We start from the raw sequence: 24,842 nt of genomic DNA on the forward strand, positions 1-24,842 counted from the left end.
TTGTGCTGTTTGTTAAAATATGAGTATCAGCCTTTCAGGGGAGGTGTCCTGGGGACATGGTGATTTGTTTACTTTTTTAATGAATACAAATTATGCAGGAAATGTGTGTGTTTAACTAGGAAAATGTGTAATAAACATGAAAATATTTTAGTATTATGTCAGCACAATTTCTAGTCATGCCATCATCAAAGATCTCTAACCCCTCTCAGTTCTTGTAATAAAAACTCACTGCAACTATAAGGGAAAATGAGATAATTTAATTTTGCAATAAGTGCATAATATAAATTTAATGATTAAAGGATTTCCTTTTATCTTTAATATCCAGTCTACAATTGTAAGGAAGCACAATTTAATTAATGTTAATGGTATTTGTCTCTTCTCTAATAGAAGACAATTTTTGAAAAAGAGACACCAAGAAAAATATCTGACACACAATTTTGTAAAATAGCTATGCCAAAAATTTTTAAACTTTTCCTACTTTCTCTGCCCTTTATTTATTTGTTTGTTTATTATTTATTTATTTACGCTCTACTGAAAACATTTCGTTCTCAAATGAGCATCATATTTTTCACCAGAAATGACAGAATTTATGTTACTGTTCAACTGTAGAATGCTGTAAGGCATGGGGTTAAACCTGTAATTCATTTGTCTAGCTGTGTTTGGTACTGAAAACTGACTGTGCTCTTATTTTTACTTTTGCAAGTTTGCATATTTGGTGTTCTTAAAGCAACACACCAAGTAGATAAAAAACATTTGCCTTTAGAAACATGATAAAAATTTTGAAGAGTTTGGCTCCTGAGCAGATTTATGAACACTCCAAGTCTATCAGCTTGTAAAATTTCAGTTTTAATGCTTTTTCTAATCTAAATTTCTCAAAAATATATCTATACTATTTATGTTGTTGCACACTTATTTGAATATATTTAGTAGTTTCCACTATCATTTTGCTTTCCTGTATCGTAAGCCTCTTCACTGTCTTTACAGGACTTCAGAAGTACTCATTAGCTCTGTGGAACAAAAAAGTGTCTTAAAACTCATTGCTTTCTAACATCCTAAAATAAGAAGGTCTTCAAATGCTGCGAACCAGAATGCAGTATTGTTTGACTAAGATCAAAGGATGACCCTTGTACATCATTGCAGAAACAACAATACCCCTTGGAAGAAAGACAAATAAAGCATTGTAGTGTAGTGTTTACCTGCCACTGGGAAAAACTGCTCAATGTACATGTTTTAAATCAAATCGGGATTAAAGCAATTTATTTATTTACTACAAGTGTTTACTTATTTGACAATCAGTGAACAAGGCATTTCAGAACCAGTAAGATGATAGATAAACCACAATATTAAATTCTTACAGTGTGTACATCCAGATGGTATGTAGTCTAAGCCTCAGTTCTAAGCAAGTCTTAGATCAAGATTTATTGGGATATGACCACTCAAGCCATGTACAGTTGCAAAAATGGAAATCTTATAACTTCTTGGGGCAAATTGTTCTGATATGGACCACTGTCACCATAAAAACACTTGTTGCTTGCATCTTATGCCTTATGATCCAAATTTGCAGGTTTATAGTTTTGTCCTTTGCCTCTTGTCCCATCACCATGTACTGCTGGAAGTAATCCTGCTCTATATTCTCTGCACTGTCTTATTTTCTCTTCTTAAGACTGAGCAGGCCCAGATCTCTCAGCCTCTCCTCATAACTGCATTCAGCTTCCAGCCATCTTGGAGGCCTCCTCTGGCCTCACTCTAGGACACTGATGTCCTTCCTCCCCTGTAATGGGGAGCCCAGAACTACAGCACTCTCGATATGGCCTCACAACTGCCGTGTAGCAGGAAGACACACTTCCCAAGACTTGCTGACTATGCTCTTGGTAATACATGCCGGAACGGCATTGGCTTTCTGTGCTGCAAGAGCACTTCCCCAGATCATATTCTACTTGATGGTCACTAGGATTTCAGGCCTCTCTCTGGACAGTTATCCTCCAATTTGGATTGTTGCGTGGACTCGCTTCATCTCAGATTAAAAATCTTGATCTTGTTCTTAATGAATTTCATGGCAATTGTGTCCAGGTCCCTTTGAGTTGCAGCCCTTTGTCACCATCATTTTGTCCCTGCCTCTGGTTTGGTATCAGTTGCATGCTTGCTGAAAGCACATGTTGCCTTATCATCCAGGTCATTAATCAAAACATTATAGATGTCACTACTGATCTCTAAAGAATCTTCTGCTCCATAATCATCAGCTGGACTTCGCAGCATCAACTACTTGCTTATCCCACCCATATATATTGTGAATCTGGGGACAGGGACACTATAGAAAGCTGTCAAGTCTTTGCTAAAGTCATGATATGCAATGCTCAGTGCTCTCCCTTTATTTATACTGTTCATCACTTCAGCAAAGAAAACAAAGACCTCAGTCAGGCATAATTCAACCTTGAAACTAAAGTTAACCAGTTAACTTCTTGTCCTTTGCATGTTTAGAAATGGCTTTAAGAAGTTTTGCTCTGTGAATTTGCCAGGCACTGCAATAAGACTAACGGCCCTCTAGTTTTTTGAAGATGGGTGTAACTTTCCCAATTATCCAGAAGTTCAGCATATTGCCAAGATCCTATGAGGATTAAAATATTAATGAATTCACAATGACAATGGCAATGGTTAAAATGGCATTGACCAGCTCCTGCAGCATGCTCAGATACACCTTGTTCCTTTGCTGTGTTCCTTTACCATGGATACCGCATTCTTTTTTTCATACTCTACTAGGATATGGGAATCCTAAGGATCAGTTTTACTTCTTCCTTTCCAGTAAAAGGAAACAATTCTTCTCTAGACCCTTGTCACTAAGTCCTCTGCCCCATGAGATATATGGATAATATCCATAATCTCGTTAGCCTTCGTTTTCTTACTGTTGAACCTCCAAAATTTTTTTTTGTTGTACTTCAACATCTTTTATCTCCTCTTGCTTTCCTAAGTGGATTCCTAGACACACAGGTTATGTCTTTGCATTCCCCTATATGTTGCGTGTCCCTGGTACCACATTTTGTGTGCTTTCTTCTTGTGTTTGCACTCACTCAGGAGTGTTTATGTTTGCAGGCCTTATGCCACACTTGATTAACTATTTTGATACTGCTATGGACTTCACTTTTGCTCTGAAGACCTTTTTTGTTGAAATCTATCCAGCCCTTTTGATCTCCAAGGCAATTTTTAATGGTATCCTCAAAACAGATCCCGAACAGAAAAATTTTGCTCTTCAGAGGTCAAGGGTTATAATTCTAGAGTTTATTTCTTTCTCTCTTCTCTGTGGCTCATGAACTCCACAGCTTCACCTTCATGTTTGCTGCAACCAAGCCTGTCCTTTGTTTTACATTCAATCATTTCTTCCTTGTCCATGCGTAGCAGGTTCAATGGAGCATCTTTCCTAGTTGAGTCATTGATGGTGTGCAACAAGAAGTTTCAGTACTTTATGAAATATTCTTAACAGCTGACAGAGTAAAGTCGTTTAGTTAGTAACTGGTTTTGGGGATTTTTTATTATTTCACTTCAATTGTGACTTCAAACTTGTTCAAATCATGTGACTTTTTGTTGTAACCTAACATTCTGTTCATATCTTGATTCTACTCATTCTTTGGAGCTTTTGTTTAGGTTATCCTTTAACGAAATTTTTAGTGATATTTTGCATATGCTTTCAAAACAGTAAGACTGCAGAGAAGTATTTCTTTTCAGTCATAGAACCATGGCTTATCAGAAGAGCTTCTGGCTAAATTCCCTCAGTCACAAAATTTAAAATGTGTAGAGGTTGTAAAAGTTCAATTGACTTTTGGGGTATGTAACGTTTTTCAATAAAATATTTCTTTTCAACTCCAGTTTTTATTCTTTTTTCAGGCTGTCCTAGCAGTGGAAACATTTCTGAATGTAATACCTCATTTGGTGGTTTTCAAGGATGCATGCGACATATTTCCATTGGTAATAAAGCAGTGGATATGATCTCTATTCAGCAGAACGGTTTTGGCAATTTCAGTGATCTTCAGATAGATTTATGTGGCATTACAGACAGGTGAGAAAATAATGTTTACTCATTAATTTATTTATGCCTATGTTTTGTTTCTAATAGTGATTTGATGACAAAGAACAGAATACTGTTACAAAACAACATGCTGTTTCTTTTGTAAGAATTTAGAAATCCTGAATAAGTGCAGAATATGTAGCATATAGCAAATATACTTCCTTTTACTGCAAATAAAATTAAATTTGAATAAAATTATTTTATGTTTCTGAAAAATTTAAATATCTTGCTTTCTTCTCAAGTGAGCTGCAGACACAAATCCCCTACTGCAACCTGTAGTCCCATCCACCTTTTAACATACTATGTTTTTTACAAGTTACTGCTGTTTCCTATCTTCTACCTCTCCAGAAACACAGTAGATAATATCCATCACAGTGAGTGAGCAATTGTCTTTTAGACCACAGTCAGAACTAATCTCATAACCTGCAATTAGCATCTATCTAATAGAATGGCTAGTTGAAGTGTCCCTCCCCAAAGGAAAGTCCCTCCCCAAGGAGGGATACATGCCCAGTAGTAGAAATGCTTGAAGGAAAGATGCTGCTGGACTTCAGTGTAGTGAAAGCAGAGCATGTTGCAGAACAGAACAAGCTGCTGAGAAGAGAGCGAGTGAACACACAAACAGTCAATGGAAGGAGAAGTTTTATTCTGTAGACTCCAGAGAATGCAGTCACAGACAGTTATGCTGTCTTTAATCCCAAAGTGTTTTTCTTGGACATAGCTGAAAGGCAGTACTGAAAGGACACAGCAGACAGAGGAGAAATTATGTACTTTTGAATAATTCTCCCTCACTTTCTAAATTTCTAGTCCTCATAAGGTGTCTTTTAGTTTCAAAAAGTCTGTCTTTTGAATTATAAGACTTTTCAAAAGTTCTATCTTTTTCGGAAAACACTGTAGGCACAGATCCACTTTAAGACAATAGCCAGTTTCAGGATTAGTCACCCAACCTTACTTCTGTGACCTGCAATCCCTTCCTAGAGATAACACGGTGTACAGATATCCATGTTCTTATTTTGGAAACAGTCACTACTCCTCATTGATGAAAGATGGAAAAAATACTAACTATTTACCTAATTCTTCATAAAAGTTTAAGGAGAGAAAAGTCTAAGATGAGGATAGAAGTTTTCAAGATGAGTGATACAAAAGGAAAATAACATCTTTATGGGAGAGTTTTGGTTGGTTGATTTTGTTTTCTCTAATATTTTCAAGTCTTAATTTATGTCTCTTCTTCTATCTTGACCATTGTACCTTTCTTGCATTGGCTCTCAATCTAAACAAAGATTTAGTTTTCAGTTTCCATCATGCTAAGCATATGTCTTCCTAATTTATCAAAATAGAAGTTTAATCTACTATTTTTATATTTCATTACCCTCATTGTATTTTTTTTTCAAAATAGACTGCTTTTAATAATCCTGTCTGGTCTTGTGCTGTCTTGCTTCTGGGACTATTTCTTTCCCTTTGCTTGCACAGTCTCATTTAATTCAATATCTGCTGCTCATAGTTTGGAACAAACTTCATGTCTCTCTTTATCAAATTAATTCTACATCTCACCATAAATCCCAGGTGATAAAGCACGTATATTTGGCAAAATTAAAACTGCTTACATGTTTTAAACAATATTTAATAGGTAGCTTGTATGATCCTGTGCACCATATTGTTTGAGAAAAAAATGCTTTCTTCCTACAATGATTTATAAATGTCTTTGAATGCCCTAAGCTAATGAGTATTTTGTGTTCCCGATAGCAAATATCTCCCTAGAGGTGAGCACAAACAAATCCCTTCTTTGTGTTGGAGTCTTTATGCGAGTCTTTACATCTTCAGTTCCAAATCATGAAGCATGGCCCAAATTCCAGAATTATTGACAGCTTTTTGTAATAGAAGTGATTGACACCTAAATGTTGTCCTTTTGTATTGGTTTTACATATTTGAAGTGCATGAAAACAAATAATATTTACTCTTTACATAGCAAACTGGATTTATATGCAATAGTAAATAAACTGAAAACAATTCTATTTAATCCATTCTTTACCTCACATATACACATTTAGTATATGAAGAGTGTTTTTTATGAGATTGACAGTCTTCATGGAGAGATGTTGAGTTAATAATTAATTTTTCTGAGTATAAATTATTCACTTTTTTATTTATTTATACAAACAAATGCTGTACTATTTTCCTATTTTCAGTTTTCTCAGTTTGATAAACTTTCTCATTCCTTATCCTACTCTTAAATTGTTATGACTGTTTGCAGTCATCAGTCCTCCATGATCCCTCATTTCATTACATGACATCCTTATATTGCTCTATTGCCATATATCTCTTATGTGTGCAAACAATTCTCTTCATATATTTCTCCTTAATATCTTTTCTCTCAGCTCCTTTATCAATATATATTGGTTTAATAACTCCTAATTAGCTATAAACCATTCACAAAATCACTTTAAAGGACACAATGTCATTTAAATACCTTACAATGTTAGCATATTTAGTCTCTGAGGAGAGAGTACCAGATGCTTCTGTCCTAATTATATTGAGCCCTACACAGAAACTTACAATTTCCTACCAAGAGCTCTTGCCTTTTTGTCCTGCCAGCAGCATACAAAAAAAGGATTGAATGGGTTTATATCTTTAAAAAGAAACAGCCAAAAATAAAAATTATGATCACAGTTCTGAATTTTTTTTTCACTTTTTTGTTTTAATAAGCTGAAAAATGAAGAAATAATAGGCATTAAAAATGCAGTTATTTACTTTTTTAAAAGGATATTTTAGCCATAATTTAGAACCAGGATAAAGAAATAGTATACAAAAAAAAATGTATCTAGTTGAAAACTGACATACAAAGTTCTTATCTTTCCCTTTCTTTATTGCAACTATATTCATATTCTGGATCAGTATTCTCCTCTCAATATTAGTTTATATTTATTAATAGACTGCTGCCTTGGTTTAAAATATTATATAATTTTCAGAAGCCATACACTTAAAAGCATAATATCAAGAAATACGTGGCAAATGTTTAATTAGCTGTTGCTTTTCTGGTTTTAGCAGACATGAAAATTATTTCTTATAGATTAAGTATCAGAAATACTGATTCTCAAATATGAGAATTTTTTTAGGAAAATTACCTTGTTCAAAGAAAGCTGTGTCTAAATCTTGCTTTGGGGTAGGGTCGCAGCATATAATGTAATTTACATTTAATTTGATGTAGCAAATGGCTACTTTCTGTTATACATTCTGAAGCAGAGGAAAGAACTTAATGTTAAAAGATTTAAATTTATTGTTAAAATATTTAAATTATACTTTTAACTTGTTTGCACTTTCATTAACATTAGTTCAAGCATCATCAATTTCTTCAAAGCTTTTCATCTTGTGAAAAATATTAGGAAGATTAATTAGTAGGGACAGGGAGTCAATACAAGTAAAGACCATATAAAACACAATTTTTAGATAATGTCTTTATCAAAAAGGCATAAGACACAAAATGTGATGGAAACAAAAGCAGACCAGCTCTCAGTGAATGCACTGAAGGTCTTGAATGGCAGTTTTGCTAGAGATTTGTATTTATAATAACTGATTATTAGAAAGAGAAATAGAGCATCTACCTAAGAAACATTAGTATGTATATTTATGTAATTCTGTCAAACAAAGTATTTAAAATCGAAATAATTGTAAGCCTGATGCCTAGATTTTATCTTTAGCCTCCAAAACATAACTCATTGAGACATATATCATCTGTTGACTAGTCTTAGGAATACATTTTTTGAGTGAGAGACTAGATACAAGATTAGCTGTTCCGCTGCCAAAAATGTCACAGATTTCCTTGAAAATAGATGACATCTATCAGTTTACTTGCCTAACCTCTACTTCACCTGCTACTTCTTTTTTAATTCCCTTCTGTGAAAACCACTTATCCTTGTTTATAAACATGAAAGAAAGATAAAGTTCTTTGAGTGCCATGAGCAGTGAATGTGCAAAGACCCTGAATTATTCATAGGGCAGATGTGTGAAATGCTGGACTTTCTGCAATCCTAATTTAATATTCTCATAACGTTTCTTGGATGAATTAAAAGGTATTTTAAGATCCTGTGAATGTTAGTGGGCATGTTGTTTTTGTTCGTTGTTTTTTCCTGCGGCTAATGTCAACACCGAAGTCATTTTACACTTTCTGAACTGTATCCTGCACATAAACTCAGTGCAGTTAAAATGTTAGCTAATTTCTAAGGTGAAAAGCTAGTTAATAATTGGTTAAACGCTAGTTAATAATTAGCTGGAGTGTGCCAATCTATTTCAATGTATTTTCAGCTGCATTTATAAAAAAAGATAATTTCTATTTTTTTCATGTCACAATTATTTTATATTTTAGTATAGTGCTGCGCTCTTAAACACTAAGAAATTACAGGTAAATTATTTTTTCAGTCAACCATTGTATACTTAGAAGAAAGTAATCAAAACTCTTCAAGATCTTAGTCATATTATCACAGTGGAAATGGCTTTACAAGTAGTTAGTTATGTTGGAACCAACATGCTGAACTCTTTAGGATAGAAAGTAAACAGGATTTTGGAATAAGAAATAGATGTCAAGTGCTGTGGTAAGATTAATTTGTTAGGTGAAACAGAAAGAAATCTGCTGTAATGTTGCTTTGTTTATGATAGATGTTGAAGAAATCCCAGTCATTGTAAAACTTGCCATTGAATTATCAACACATGAACCTTTATTAGTCTGTATTGAGTTGTGACCAGTTGAACACTAATAACAATTCTCTATCTTATGCCTTATTTCTGTTCTCATAAGCTTGTTACATAATTAAGATATTTTTATAAGCAAAAGGAATACCAGGAAGGAAATGATCTTAATTTTCTTTTACTTACGTTGGCATCCTTATCAATGACTTTGATGACTTCCTTCACATTATACTTTTCCAGGATTTTGCCTTTCTTGCTAAGTACAATAGTAAGTGAGGAGAAAAAAGAGTGAAAATGCGCGTTGTTTTTTGTTTTAGGTGTTTGCCTAATTACTGTGAACATGGTGGTGAGTGCTCACAGTCCTGGAACAGTTTCCACTGTAACTGTGCCAATACTGGTTACAAGGGAGCTACTTGTCACTATCGTAAGTATAAGGTGTTTTCTGATTTCTGATTATGCTTTTATTTCTGATTTAATTTCTTCACCACAAAACAAAATAAAAAGACAAAGCAAACCAAAGTAAAAAACATTTGAACTTACTATTCATAAAATATTCTCAGTCATAAAAATACTCCTAATTTGGTTTGAGGAAAGGCCTTGGGAACTCAAAATATGTAACAAAAAATTGATTGAAAATTTAAGTGTTTTTCTTTTACATTTTTTTTGTATTTTATGTAAGATAGCAATATCCTCTCTCATCCATATAACTCCACTTTCTGAATCAATGTATCATTTAGAAATATGGCAAATTCATCTGTATTCATCATAATAACTAATATTTATAATTTCTGAGCCACTGGGACTTACATGCATGTTCAAAGTAATCCTGTGCTAAACCTCAAACACATGTTTATATAGATTTCTAGATCAGGAAGTAGATTAGAAGAAAATAAAATAAACACATTTTGAAAGCCTAAGTGAATGTAACTTAGGTAATTTCACAGGAGATGCTTTACTTTGGTACTGCTTTCATCATGTTCTGGGAAGAAGATAAAATAAGTATGCTGGCTTTCATTGCATGCCTATAATACGTAAAAATCCATAGACGTTTACTGGTTGTTTTCTTTTTAATACAAAATTGCCCTAATCTCAGATAAATAATTCTATACTTATATATTGTCTATATAAAATCGTTACAATCCTTTTTGGCAGCTTTTACAGAAAGAAAGTATGTCTACCCAAATGGGATTTTTTGAGAAATCACTGATTTTAGAAGACTGCTTATTTAAAATCTTGTTTGTACAAAGTCAACAACAGTCATAACTAACAATATTAAGAAAAACTATGTAAAATAGAAGATATGACAATTGTAGTTTTGAATACCATGTTGTACCCCATTAAAACCTGATGAACCCAGAGTGAAGATGAAGGTGATTTGATTCATTGCAATTTGAAAAGTCACAAATTGAATCATCTGTTGATTTCTATGAGGACAGAGGGAGGCTAGTTTCCTGATGATTAGGACTTAATGAGAAATGTAATAATATGAGTTACCAATTTTTTTATTGTCTAAAATAATAATGAATATCTGAACTTTTGTAATTTCTAAATCTAGCTAAAAGTATTTACTGTAAGGGACTGTAAAATTGCATTTGAAAATTGCAAAAATTGTTTATTGTGGATATTTCATAGAGTAAGTAAAATGAATGGTTTGTCTCTTTTAATAGTTGTTACCATATAATGTCAGTAACCATCAGGCAAAAAAATAGAAAGATAAAACTCTTTAAAACAATAGCTTATTAAAAATAAAAAGTATAGCACTCATAACTACTTTTCATTATTAATCTAACAGCTCATTCTTTTTGGTGGAATTTTTAAAATTTTTGATAACTGATAGAGTGCAGTTTAATTTTGAAATGAAAGATAAAAACATTATGACTGCTCAAAAGAAATATAATAGTTAAAGGAGAATTTAGGTTAATGTGTCCAACTGTGACATTATCATGTTTTCTGAGATCCAGTTATAGAGGTGGACTCATATATCTTTTTTTTCTCAGATATTTGATATATAAGAGGTATCACAGCTTTTTTTTTAGACCTTGACTGATACAAAGTGTATGTGACAGGGAACCAAGGAGCTGTCATTTTGTCTTTGCTAATTTAGTTCTTTTACTGAAATCTCTGACAAGTCACTTGCTTTTCCATTTACAGTGGGAAGAAACTAAGAAGTGTGAAAGCCAAAAAATGCTTACCTTCTGCTTTACGTTGCAACAACAGCAACAAAAATCTGATTTGGTTGAGGTAGTTAATGGGGTTTTCCTCAAAATCAGATTACCAGAGTCTAAGTAATACCCTTGGCATTCTAGCATTTTTCAGCAATTTTTCAACCATTTACTCACCCATATTTCATGTTTTTCTCCCAGAGTTTTTGAGCTGGAAATACAGACTAAAATGCTTAAAAATGCACCATGTAATCTTCATGATAAATAAAATATGCTTAACAATTTCTAATAAAGGCATAGTTTTGATTGCATGAATTTTTCTTCATTCTTTAGCAGACAGCACACACTCAACTTCTTTTCCCAATGTTAAGGGTCATGCACATTTTTTTTTTAATTTCTTGAATAAAATGTAAAATCATGCCATTACATTTGTGATGGAATATGTTCTTTTACAGCCATATATGAGCAATCATGTGAAGCCTATAAGCACAGAGGGAACACTTCAGGCTTTTACAGTATTGATTCAGATGGAAGTGGCCCCTTGGGACCATTTCTTGTGTACTGCAATATGACAGGTGAGGTGATAAACTTCCTTAACTTACAGCTGTGCCTGTATGCATGCTCATTATATTGAAACACGACTTATCAAGTGAGAAGTCTCTGCAGTTTGTGAATTTAATGTAAACATGAACAACAAAATGAAGGTGACTCCTTAGCTCAGGAAATTGGGCAAATAATTAGGTATAAAAATTAGAATTATAACAGGATTCCGGCTGTGAAGCTAACACAGCATTCCTGTTATGCTTTGCATAAATGGGGCATGTGTTCCATATGGAGACAGTGTCATACTTGTTCATTTTTGGGGAGCAGCTTTGTTTTCACTGAAATTGCAGCCTCTTGAGGATACTTAGGAAAATGAGATATAAGTTATGTTTATGAGAAATTTTCTGACTTTCCCTGATAGCCTTCTGAAAAATTTTAACTTAGATCTGGGCTTTGTTGGGAGGAACGTTGATATTAAACTTCATCTTTCAAACTGCAAGGTGATCTTTTGGAGAATACAAATGCAACAAATGGTCTGCTTTTTAACAAAGCAGTTAATGTTATCTCTGTATGGTATATGGTATATTGGTAAAGGTCCTTTCAACTAAGCTTAAATTTAAATGTCTTTTTGGAATTTATTATTGATGGATCTATGGCTGTCTCCTTTACTGTTTACTTAGCTCCTTTTATTTGAAATGCTTTCCAGGCAAAATGACTGAAACATTTTATTGTTTTGTTTGACAAAAAAAAATATTTTTACACAGTTTTAACTGTTTAAAAGAATAGATGAATAAGCTAGATTTGAACTGGCTAGGGCTAGATATGCCCTAAGTGTTGAAACCTTGACTTAGAAACCTTATAGTAAGATTTTGATGTTGACTTGAGCACTTTACCTAGTCTCAGGGTGTCAGCTCCTGACTTTGACTTCTACAGTGAACTGTGCTTGTTCACAATAAGCACGTTTCAGATTGGCACAGGCTCTTAAAAAGAAATATTCTAGTGTCCTGTGAGACTAAAAGAGACCAAAGAATCATGGTAGAAAGATGACAATTTTTCTAAGTGGGTATAACTCTCCAAGGTACAGTGTAGTGTCTGATTTATCCTTGTGTGTCCATGAACAGCTGTTCCTGTTTTCCTCAGTCACTCCTTATTCACCACATTAAGCAAACATCATTGATCAGTTCTTCATCTCAAGATGCATTCTGACAGGACGAATCCTCTATATTTGTTTTGTTCCCAGTTTCCTCATGACTGGTATTCCCTTTTCCCACCAGAGGCAGGAAAGGCAGATGCCCACATTTCTTACTGCACTGCCTTGTCTTTGGCATTCATGGGACTCTATTTTCAGGCAGCTGGGAGGGAGGTGCCATTTCCTGAATTTATTCTTGGAGGTCAGTTTCAGAATCAAAAGCCTACAGTCCACACTGTTAATTAAAATGCTACAAACTTTGCTGTTAGCTGTTTTTCTTTTTTGTGTAATTTTGTGAGTGTGACAATGAGTTGAATATCCAAACTCCTTGTCTTCAGTTTTATGTTCAGTGTAATGTTTAGATGTATTTGTGTCTGCATGTGTATCCATCTATCAAAACAGCCACAACCATAGAAAACAGTATGCAAAACAAACAAAGGAACCAAAATTTAAATTTGTATTTCTAGCTATCTGGTTTTCGACAGTCTAATTACATCCTTAATAAAATTTTATGATTAGATGAAAAATATTTCGTTTAGATTTTCTGACTATTACTCATCTCTAAGTGACCATCATTCTTTCCTCTTCATGGATATTTTTATATTATCCGCCCTGTGTGGCCTATAGGCAGCTGATGATATAAAATACAGGTCTAATAGTTAGAATACTATTATTAGAATGTCTGAAATGTAATGTCAATACTAAAATTTAGGAAAAAAAAATTCTCTCTCTTTTTTTTTTTTTTTAAATTAGCTGGCCATAAATATGCAAGAAAACAGTGACCATGAATCTGAACTCACCTGTCCCAGATGGGCTTTAACTGAAGTCTTCTCACCCCTGCCTTGAAAGGGGTTTTGGTCAGGAGAGAGAGAGTTACAGGTTTTGAAAGTGGGAGTTGAAACAGAATAAGCTCATTTTTAACCTATTCACAGGTGAAGGATCTTGGCAAAAATACAAAACAGAAGAATGATATGAGCCTTCACCATGATTACTATTTAATTTTAGGTGGCAGTAATAATTCACCTTCATGTAATCTTAGTTTTACAGTAAACACAGTATATGCAAGACACTTCTGCTTCTATGTATTAAAGAAAAGGCCTGTAGGCCATTTTCTCATACTGAATAAATTAATTCAAGCTATAAGGATGTATTTAATGTAGGTAGATTCTAGGATACAGTTAGTGTTATTTTACGCAGTATTTAAGCCTAGGGAAAGTGTTTTTTTCCTTCTGATCTTTCATTGTAATTTACCAAGTAAACAATATTTTATTTCTGATACAAATATTTGGGTGTCATCACATATTCTTTCCTTATTGAATAATCCTAACTGGCTGAATATCTGTTACGGTCATGGCACAATGATCTACCCATGAATAGAAATAATGAATAATTGCTCTCATTTTTGCTCAATGATTTATGTCTGTTTCATGGGCTCCAAAGGGCTTTCTGTGATCAAAGAAGTTATCCTGAAGTTTGACTGATTTCATCATGCATGCTCTTTCCTTTACTAACTTGCACAACGCTGTGATTCTTTATTACTTTTCACATGTGTTTTGAAAGATACAACGTGGACAATTATACAGCATAACAGCACCAACCTAACCAGAGTTAAAAGTGCTAATCGAGAGAACCCACACACTGTGTTTTTCAAGTATTCTGCCAGCCTAGACCAGCTTCAGGCTACAATAAACCTTGCAGATCACTGTGAACAGGAGCTTGCTTACTACTGCAAAAAGTCAAGGCTTTTAGATAAGTCAGGTAAGTAAAGCAGACATTATTATGTTGCATCATGCTTTTATTTTGCTAGCTACTAAAGTTATTTATTTCTAACTAGAGTATGGCATTTTGCTACTATGGAGTTAGAACTATTTCAAATATTGAGTTCTCAGATTTCTGTAAATTGCCAAGAGATATTTGAACCATGAAAATGCAAATGTCGATTTATAATGATTTTCTTTCAGAGAATTAAATTCACAAGTTAATTTCTCTCATAGGACTTTTAAATTATCTGAGATTGTTATTAGGATCTCCTCTTGTTTAGTCTTCCAATATTTTTTTAATTTTAAAGAAGCAATTAAATTATTAATGAGGAAATATTTTCTTAAAATAGCACAAATTAGTGCGTAGATACCAGCAGAAGCTAATGTGTGCACTTAATGTGCATATTGTGAGTACTTGACAAAACACATCAATAACACTGAATTTCCACTATCCAGTATAAACATTCTTAGAAAGCTCAGTAGTTAAAATGTGGATTATTGACAAAATTATAATTGCCTTAAGAAATAACAGAAGACCTGATCTACTTAAAATAAAAGCGAAGTTATGTAGTCTATTTAAATTTTAACTTTATTGACACAGAGCAGGTGTTAAAAGACCTTACTCTGAACATCTAAGCACTCCAAATAACGTGGAGGTAAAATCTTCATTGTTTACTTTCTTTTGAAAAACTTAGTGAATTTTTTTGGCTTGTGCACCAGAAACTCTTAAAATGCTAAAAATTGATTCATTGACATTCTTTCCCACTAAGCAGAGGGAATGCCTCTGCGTGAAGCCCTCTCTGGGCTTTCTAGGTCTAAGCTCTTTCCTTATACATTATTTCTCACTAATTATGGCATAGGTATCTCTGGGCTTCTTAGGCTGGTGTTTGCTCTTGGAAGAATATCTGTTTGAAAACACCTCCACAGCAAAAAAAGTGAACCTGCTGTTTAAGGTGTCCTGATGAACCTTCTTTTTACTGTGGGCTCCAAATTAAAGCTATGTTTATGTATTCAAAAGCCTGGTTTGCCTCAAGCAGAAAGTTTAAAGACTTTTTTTTTTTTTTGTCCAGGGAGATTGGATGTAAATGTGCTGAAATAATTCACTATCTATATTGTTATGCTGTTTATATTGCATATAGCTGCATGTTTATAATATGCACATAAATGTATTAAAATAAATGTTTTAGAAGCGTGCAATCAGATGTGGAAAGTAATTCAAAATTTAGTTTTGAATGCTAAGAATAAATAGATGTGAAAGAGACTTATATGAGACTTCTACAAATTTTCTAAAGTAATTCTTTTTTTAAACAGATTTTAATCACTCTCATTTCTACTGTTTACAATCTTCACTAGGTATACCTGAGAAATAGAAAATTTGATGATGGTTACATAATACATTTTTTTGAACATACAATCCACCTAGTAATTCTAAACTGACTGTATTTTAGGAATGCATTGTACTCAATCAGCCTGGATAGCATTTGCAAATGATCTCATTAAAGAAGCCATTGCTTAATACATTTATGTGATCATTATGAAGAAATCTCTAACCATTTTAATTAATGGCTTTATTTTGCCCAGGCAGTACTTTCTGCCAAGGCAGTGAAAAAAATCCTGGCTAATCAGCATGAACTTGCAGCATTTCAGTAAATACTCTCTCCTCACTCTGCTGTATGAACAAATAACTGAGAGCAGCTTTTAAACATACCTCAATGTCCCTAGTGAAACATTGGGAATGCTAATTCATGACTACAGTATAAACCTAAGGCATGCTGTTAAAGCAGCAGAAATATTCTGCTTTTTACAGTCTTAGTTGCTAGAACCTTTTTAAAGTGTTGTCTGATAAATTATTTATACACGGTCTCTGGGTTTTCTTCCTCCTGTGATGGTTTGCAAACGCAAACACTGATATTGGACATTGATGCCATTATGCAAGCTTGACTTTTCGAAAAACTGCTCACACTGTTTTTTGGCCTGCTGGGCTGACAGTTGTGTGGTAATGAATGCAGTCAATATGTTCGCGATCTGAAAGATTGTCAGTGTAACAGAGGTCTTATCTAACAGCGAGGTTTAATAAGCAGTGGTGCTTGTAAGCAAAGTTGAGAGTGGAATAAATGCCAGCTTCTTCATGGAGGCCGGGTGCTGAAAATGGAGGTCCAGCAGAAGCAAAAAAAAAAGCATCTATAAGAAAGTCTGTAGTTTAACAGTACTTGATTGCTTCTCATACCTTGACTTTCATGCATCCATCACCCTTCTTCCATCTCATTTGAGACAGTTTATCTTTTTGCTTCATATCATTTAGCTATCACGTGTTCTGCAGGTATTTCTTCTATTGCTAGACTTGCTTGGCAATATCTTTAAGCTTATTCTGCAGTACTGTACTTTCATTAAAGTACTTTCATTAAAGAAACTAAGTTTTATCATTTTGATACCAACAATGCTGACTGGATGCACCACAGAGAGATGTGATAGTCCTGGGCAACCTCACTTCTCCTCATCAGATATACCAATTTACTTATGGGATCACCGTTAACATGATTTCTGTTGTCTCTGAGTATATAAATTCTGAATCTGCTGTCCATGACCAACCAGCTGTCTTTGGGTGTTTCTGATTAACACCACTACTCACCTACTCAAAGCTCATCACAGATACAGATAGTAGTGCTCTGTAGTACTCTTGGTAGTGGGATGAGGCCGTTTCTGTGACTTCCCTTATTCTATTTCTGGTGGTTCCAACATCTGAAATTGATCTTTACTAGGGAATATAAACTATCCTGATTTTTAGGATGATTATGTCTCTGCTTTCATGGACCATTTTAAAATGAATTGTATAAATTGACTGCTTAAGATAAATTATTCTAATATCATGGCTGGCTGAACTAGGTACTGTGAGTTCCCTTTTCTACTAATGCAAGCAAAAATCTGTGACAATCACTTAGTATGTGATAACGAGGTATTAAAATGAAAAATTACTTATCAAGTAAAGGTGGAAATTTATTTTTTCCTGGTCATTTAAAGGTGTTAGATTTGAGCAGGTTTTTTTGTCTTCTTAAACTTTTGGAAAACTATTTGGATGGGAAAGCTGAGAGAAGTAGGAGACAAAACTGGGCATTGATTTTCTCTGACCTTTTTAGATGGGATGCCATACAAAAATGTGCTTGTGGACTGGAGGGAAGCTGCATTGATTCCCAGCATTACTGCAACTGTGATGCGGACAGGGATGAATGGTGACTTTTTACTGTTCATTATTCCCAATACTTTCTTTGTTAAAAGTAAATAAAGAAAATATACAGGCCTTAGCACATTTATAATACCAAGGCAGTTGGAAATCTAAGTTGCCGTAGTGTCATCTGATTCTTTGCTATAGAACATAATTTTTCACAATGTTATTGCTAAACACATTAAGTATTACCACTAATTCTTTCACTATAAATTTTGGGGAAGATTTAATTTTACAGATACTTTCTAGTCTTTAGTATATTGCATGTTATAAATTAAGACAATAGTTCTTTAACACAACTCCCGTTAGTTTTAGATTACTGAACATAATTAAAGTTAAAATAAAATGTTCTGTTAAAAAAGTTAATTCTTAGCATAATTTATAATTACACTTTAAGGTTTAGACTTTTTACGTCCTTTTTTTTTTTTGTCTACAACATAGATAAAGAAAATTAATACTCTTGCTATCAATGAAGCAAAGCAGTCATATGGAGTCCTATTCAAAGAGAATAAATGGATTTCTAGCATGTACATCTTCCACTTGTGCCTAAAATTCTCTGGTGTCATTTACGATAACTTTCAAATAAATAATATAATGAATGAGTTCTTGTTACAATGTCAGATCTGAACCTTACTTTTCATTTAGTAGGATCAGATACAACTTTCTCAACAATAGTTCCAATGCAGCACAGGATTTCATAATGTGGAGAGACTATTCAAATGAAAGATCTTCTGTTAAAGAAACTTTTATGGTCTTAAAATGATAAAGTTCATTTACTTAAATAAATGAAATTCAGTGAGTACATTAATATATACATTTTTAAAAATGCATCAATATCTATTTTTTTTGAAAGTGGGAAAATGTAAAGAAACAGAAACAACCTGATGTATGAAAAATCAAGCAATACATTTTTTTCTTCTGAAGGTCCACCCTTCCTTTAAAGGAGCGACTACTGAGTTGGGTTGGAAAATGCTTGTTCCCTCAACATGAGCAGGGAATTCAGCAGACACAGAAATGAAAGTACAAGAAAGAGTTAATCGAAGAACAATTCTTCACAAGCTTCAAAGATTTCTGGAGAAAAGAATTTCATATTGCAGTAAAATTCACAGGGTGATATCTGTGACATTTATTCCAAAAAAGAGATTAAAGAAACACATATATCACTAAGAATTTCCCTATTATTATGCTGTATGAAAATAAAAACAATATTAATTTCTAACACAAAAAAAAGGTAAATGCATTTTGAGAAAAAAATTAGCACCATTTCTCAGACATGTAAAATATTATTGCTCAGTTTTATCATGCATTCAACCCATGCTTACATATATAGGTTAATTTTTAATGGCAATATATTTATAAATACAATAGATGTGAGGCTTATGTGCATATCTTCACATGCACATCCACTTCCAGTAAGTTGCTTAGATGTTTATGAGTGTATTAAATTGAAAGTGCAATGACTCTGGGTTTGTATTTCTGTTTGTATTAATTTTTGACACTTATAAGTAGAGATTCTTCCCAGTGACTCCAGTGTTACAGCGGTTATGTGTACACTAATTTTGGTACTTGTGATTAATGTTGTATTTGGCTCCCTAGATACTACTGTCTTGGATCAGTTGACTAGATACCTTTCACTGGTGGAAAAAGTAGGCAGAAGTTCTGCTTGTTTGAGATACATTTTGAGCACCGAGAACACCATAGTTTTGAAACATTGGTTTTGACAGTCTACTGTTATAGTGAAATCTATCTTATTTCATGCCTTGGACATAGATTTAGCTCTAAACTCCTTATTTGACTAATCAAAAGTTTTAAGCCTATAGAACTCGAGAACAGAAATTTTTTTTTTTAAATCTGGTCCTAAAAATTTAAAATATGGAAATCCTCTCCACAGAAGATAATTTATATTCCATTTACTTTTGTTTACAGCATCATTTTACTGAGGAAACACTTCTGATGTTTTGAGGGATTTTCTTTTAGTTCTAAATTAGAAACCTGCAATATCTCACTTCATGAAAAATTAACATTTAAAAAAACCCATGTGTTGCATTCCTCAGTTAAGCAAAATGGTTTGCAAAAAAATTGTACATTTGTTTGCACTGTGCTCCAAAACAGATAAACAGGAATTGTATGCAGAAGAAGGATGATGATGATGATGATGATGATGATGATGATGATGATGATGATGATGATGATGATGATGATAGGAAAGGAAGAGGGGAGGGGAGGAAAAAGTCAATAATTTTACTCAGCATGAGGAGTTTCTGCTGTTTATTCTGAACTATTTGCTTTGCCCTTAAAGGGAAGATTCAACCATGAATGGACTGAGTGGACAGATTGAATTTTCCAGAACAGACCTGAGTAACTGAGCATTTCCATTGATTTAGGGAAAGGAATTCATGATGTGGAGGGATTTTGGCCCTAAAGGGCCAAAACTGGTGCTTATGAAATTTAAAAATTCAGTTCTGGCATTAAGTCAACAAAGATTTTAAACAAGAAACTAGGTCTAATATTACAAGTACTAGATGTGTGCTCAGAGTGCAAAGTTGCATATTTTCTTTTCTGCAAATTTCATATTTGTAGCATATACTGTTTTTCCTGTAGTCAGCATGACTTTATACTTTTCTATTGGATTTTTTTAAACTTTTGTCAAGGTTGGAAAAAAAAAAGTTAGACTTACTTGAAAGGTATATTAAGCCATTAAATATTCCATATTGATGACAGGGTAAATTACAGATACAGTATGTCCTCAGCAACATGAAACTCATTTTCAAATTTTACTTGAGCAAATTAATTGTCTTAGGCAGCCAGTGAGGTGCCCATTTATTCAAGACGACTTTTCTCACACTTGTTTTATGGTCACAACCATAAGACTACCTACTTGCAATGAAATTCTTTTAGTCCTGTCAAATGAGCCCAATGTCAACTCCAAAGCATATGTTTCTATTTACAGTTTTTTGTATCACACATACACAAACACATTATACACACATACATATTTAGGCAGCCTTTTTCAGTTTTTAAAGTTTCTTTCCTTTTTCTCAGGAGTGTGTCAATGATAATGAAATATTTATTGGAAACATTTAGGACAGCTGTGGCTTTCATTTTACCTTTTCAGGACAAATGATACGGGCTTCCTCTCCTACAAGGACCATCTACCAGTAACTGAGATTGTGATCACAGATACTGACAGACCAAACTCGGAAGCTGCTTACAAACTGGGGCCTTTGCTTTGTCGTGGTGATAGTAAGTAACTAATAAAGAGTTTTGCTGAACAGTGATGCATTTTTTCTGCAATACCTTTGAAATGTTATTTGTTACAAACATAAGATAGACTTCTCTAAATATCTCATCCAGTTCTTTGTGGAATTAGAAAAAAAACCTGCCACCATCCACTGCAAACCATCAAAATTGTAAAAATTTATTTTTCACTGTACACATCAATAGTGAAAACAAAAAGTGTTAGAATAGTTTTCAAACAGATATTTTGGTTTACCCAACTAGAATTAAATTATGAATAAATCATTACATGAAAGGGAATTCGTAGCTGGTTACCATGTCTTGGGGACATACCATTCACTAGCTATGTATGCATCCATCACAAAACATTACACATGTTATCTCCTCTGAATTTTTATGCATCTAGGAAAACTATACTGTAGAAGAATAATTCAGTGTATGCAATATCTACATGCAAATTTTCCACTACATGTAAGAATTTAAATTTTGCAAATTTAATAATAACACTAGATTTACATTCTAAATACATATATGTAATAACCAGAATAATATGTTTGTGGAAAATGACACCTTATTGAAAATTTGTAATGATACTTCTGTTTTTAATAATTTCCCTACTCAATGGAAAAGAGAACATGTTTGGCTTATGTTCAGTAGTAATGTATTACACAAAATTTTATGTGTGCTGCTGTTTGTAGTCAAAAATTAGGAATTAGGAGAAGAAATGCTATAAAAAACCCAAAGAACTCAGCTGAAGAGTTGGATGGGTAATATTTGATATACAGTTAAGTTTTTACAATTTTCAGATAGGTTAATTTTCTTAAATCACATTACCTTATGAGTTTTCATGAACTTACCTGTTATCTATAATAATTATTATATTTAAATATAATAGATGCAGTTTTTACAAATATTTTTATTATTTATGTGATTTTCCTCCTTCATCATATGATGTCATGTTTGATTTTAAATTTCTTCAGTTTATATGAATAAGAGAAATACCAGTAATGTACTGTTTTATACTTTTAAGCACACTCAGTAAAAAGCACATTGATAAAAACATATAAATTAGTATGCATTTATTTTTGTGTCATCTCTGTCTTGTCAGAGTAATTATGCCTGGAAGATTTGTTAACAGATGTGTATTTCAGCACTGCATTCTAATTTTCTTATGAAAATTCATAAGACTTAAAAATCCCATTGGGTTCTTTCACTTTGTTAGTCTGACATCTGATTGTGAACTGATCAGTTGTCCTACATATCATAATACTATAATATAGTATTATGGTATTAATTCAGAGTGATAGGACGTACAGAGGTCTCCTGCTTATAGCAGGTTTAGCCATGTGTTGAGATCACTGGTCTCTCAGTGCTTTGTCAAACTGGTGTTTGAAGCAAACTAGGATGGAGCCTGCGCTGCTTCTCTGGGCAGCTTCTACCACTATTTGGCTGTCCTCAGTGAGAATTTCTTTTTACTTTTATTAAGCCTGAAACTCTGTGCTTTCACCATAACCACTGTCTTTGATATTCATTCCTTACATCAATGCAAAGACCCTGTATCAGTCTCTTTGATGATTTCCCCTTAGGTTTTGGAGTCTACTATCAGGTTCCCCAGAAAACCTTTTCCTTCCCCTGAAGCAGCCCAGTTCCTCCTGCCTGAAGTGCAGGACAAGTGCTCCAGACCTGAACATTCTGGCGGCCTCCACAATGCTTACTGCTGTTTATTAATGTTTTCGTTTACTAGAGAAAAGGAAACTGGAAGCCCAATGCAAGTGTTCTCTTACAAAGGTCAAATAGAGGGGGGTAACCACCTCCCTCAGTTGGCTGGCCACGCTCACTCAGCCTGTGATGCAGCAGACCTCCACTGTGGCCACAGAAAATGAAGCCAGTGACAAAGACAGCAGTGAAACAGAAACAGTTACAGCTTGTGTAGTTCTAATTACTGGGGGAAGAATTTGAATTCCACTACTCACCAAGTTCCCAAATACTATTAATTACATAACCTGACCTCAGACGTGACAGATCTTAAAACATAGAAGTCAACTAGCTTCCCCGGAGTAATCTCTAAAACATACAGACAGTTTTGACACCCATTGACCTCCCTGACTTCATTTGATGTTTGCTTAGTCTGGGTGATTGAATTGCTGCAATATTTCACACTGATGATGAATGATCACAGTATTTTAGACAAGCTGTGATAGAGAATTCTAAAATATCATGACAACAAGCACAAGAACTCAGTCTGAATGTCAGAGAAATATTCTTGTAATGTCATACAACTTTATAGCATTTGACTTCAAAAAGAAGCAATTTTGAACTGAAACAAGCTCAGTGAAAAGATTTCAGAATATAACAGTTCATGGTCATAATACAGCAAAAGCCTTGGAATAAGAACATTGATTTTGATTGTTCAATAATGCAATTTTTCTCAGCCATTTACATCATAAAGACATATGAGAAGACATGTATTTAAGAAGGTAAGAACTAAAATTTGAGAAAACAAAACAATTTCTGAAGGAAAATAATTGTGTCATAGATTTTGACATAAACCCACGGTTTACTGGTATTTATAATACCTTCAGTACTTCATTAAATTACTTGAATATAAAAGATCATAAAGTCTTATTCCATCAAAGTGTTAAAACCCCCACAAATTCTATGAGTGTATACAATAAAATATCTCAATACAAGTTACTATATAATTTTTGGCATGTTATACATTTAATATTTTTATGGTGTCTAATATATGATGTATCACCTATATTAGGAAATTCTCATATAAATATTTTATAGCATGATATATAATGAAGTCCAGAGAAGGGCAGTAAGGGTAAGTCCCATGAGGAAAGGATGAGGAAGCTGGGGATCTTTAGCCTAGAGAAAAGGAGGCTCAGGAGAGACCTTATCACTCCCTGCAGCCACCTGAAAGGAGGGTGTAGCCCGGCGGGGATTGGCCTCTTCTCCCTGGCAGCCAGTGGCAGGTGAAGAGGACACTGTATCAAGCTGCACCAGGGGACATTCTGGTTGTAAATCAGGGGAAGGTCTTCGTAGAAAGGGTTATTAAGCACTGGAGTGGGCTGCTCAAGGAGGCTGTAGAGTCATCATCCCTGGAGGTGTTTAAGGGAAGACTGGACAGGGCACTCAGCGCTATGGTCTAGTTGGCAAGGTGGTGACCAGTTGGACTCTATATTCTCAGGAGTCTTTTGCAATGTAATTGATTCTGTGATCTATCCTACACAGGAAATTATGCATATATATATTTATATGTATATAAAATATATAAATATATATCTATAAATATATATGCACATATATAGATATAGACTGTATTTAAATATATTAATATAATTCCTCATATATAATATGTGTTGTAATAAATACTGAGTACAGGACATAGTAGATTTTCTTCTACTCATTGTGTATCAGGAGTGGATTTTATAATGAACATTTTCTTTGATATTCAGTTTTACAGTTAATGTAAATAGCTATGACTTGCAGTATAGAACTCAGAACTTTCTGAGTTCTGCATATTAATTTTCACAGTAGACAAAATTGATGAAGTTTAAGCTCTCTTGCCAGGCCACTGCTTCTAGCATCATTTTGAAGCTGCACAAGGAAAGAAGACTGCTGTTAAGACTTTTTTCCTAACCTGAGGTTGCTTACACCCATGAGGGTCTAATCAAATGTACATTTAATGATGGTTACCTTTGGATAGATGAAGAGTGTAGAAAAAGGTGTAGTGGCAAATACCCATTTTTCAGAAGTGCTGTCAAACAAGGGAGGATAGATATTCCTGGACTCACAATGTCATTTAAATACTCTTCAAAGAGATCATTGCTATTTTTACTTCTGTCATTCTCCAGAATTAAATTATACAATTGTGTTTCACAAGGGATATCTTTTATTAAAAAGGTTTCTGTTCTATCTCACAGACATTAGTTTTTCAGAATAACTGACTAGCATACCATGTAGAAACATGGAGGAGAAGGTTTCCTGG

General features: G+C 33.8%; 1 protein-coding gene across 1 annotated transcript in view; it reads left to right on the forward strand.

Moving 5' to 3' along the window:
- LOC102041026 (contactin-associated protein-like 4) overlaps positions 1-24,842 on the forward strand; it is a 205,932-nt gene that overhangs the window by 149,957 nt on the left and 31,133 nt on the right. The window contains 7 exon segments of the mRNA XM_031064606.1: positions 3,877-4,048; positions 9,052-9,158; positions 11,352-11,471; positions 14,189-14,386; positions 17,523-17,530; positions 17,533-17,615; positions 20,724-20,851. Of these exon segments, the coding sequence (XP_030920466.1) occupies positions 3,877-4,048; positions 9,052-9,158; positions 11,352-11,471; positions 14,189-14,386; positions 17,523-17,530; positions 17,533-17,615; positions 20,724-20,851 (816 nt within the window).

The sequence above is a fragment of the Geospiza fortis genome, unplaced genomic scaffold (genome assembly GCF_000277835.1).
Source record: "Geospiza fortis unplaced genomic scaffold, GeoFor_1.0 scaffold1105, whole genome shotgun sequence".
Classification (NCBI taxonomy): domain Eukaryota; kingdom Metazoa; phylum Chordata; class Aves; order Passeriformes; family Thraupidae; genus Geospiza; species Geospiza fortis.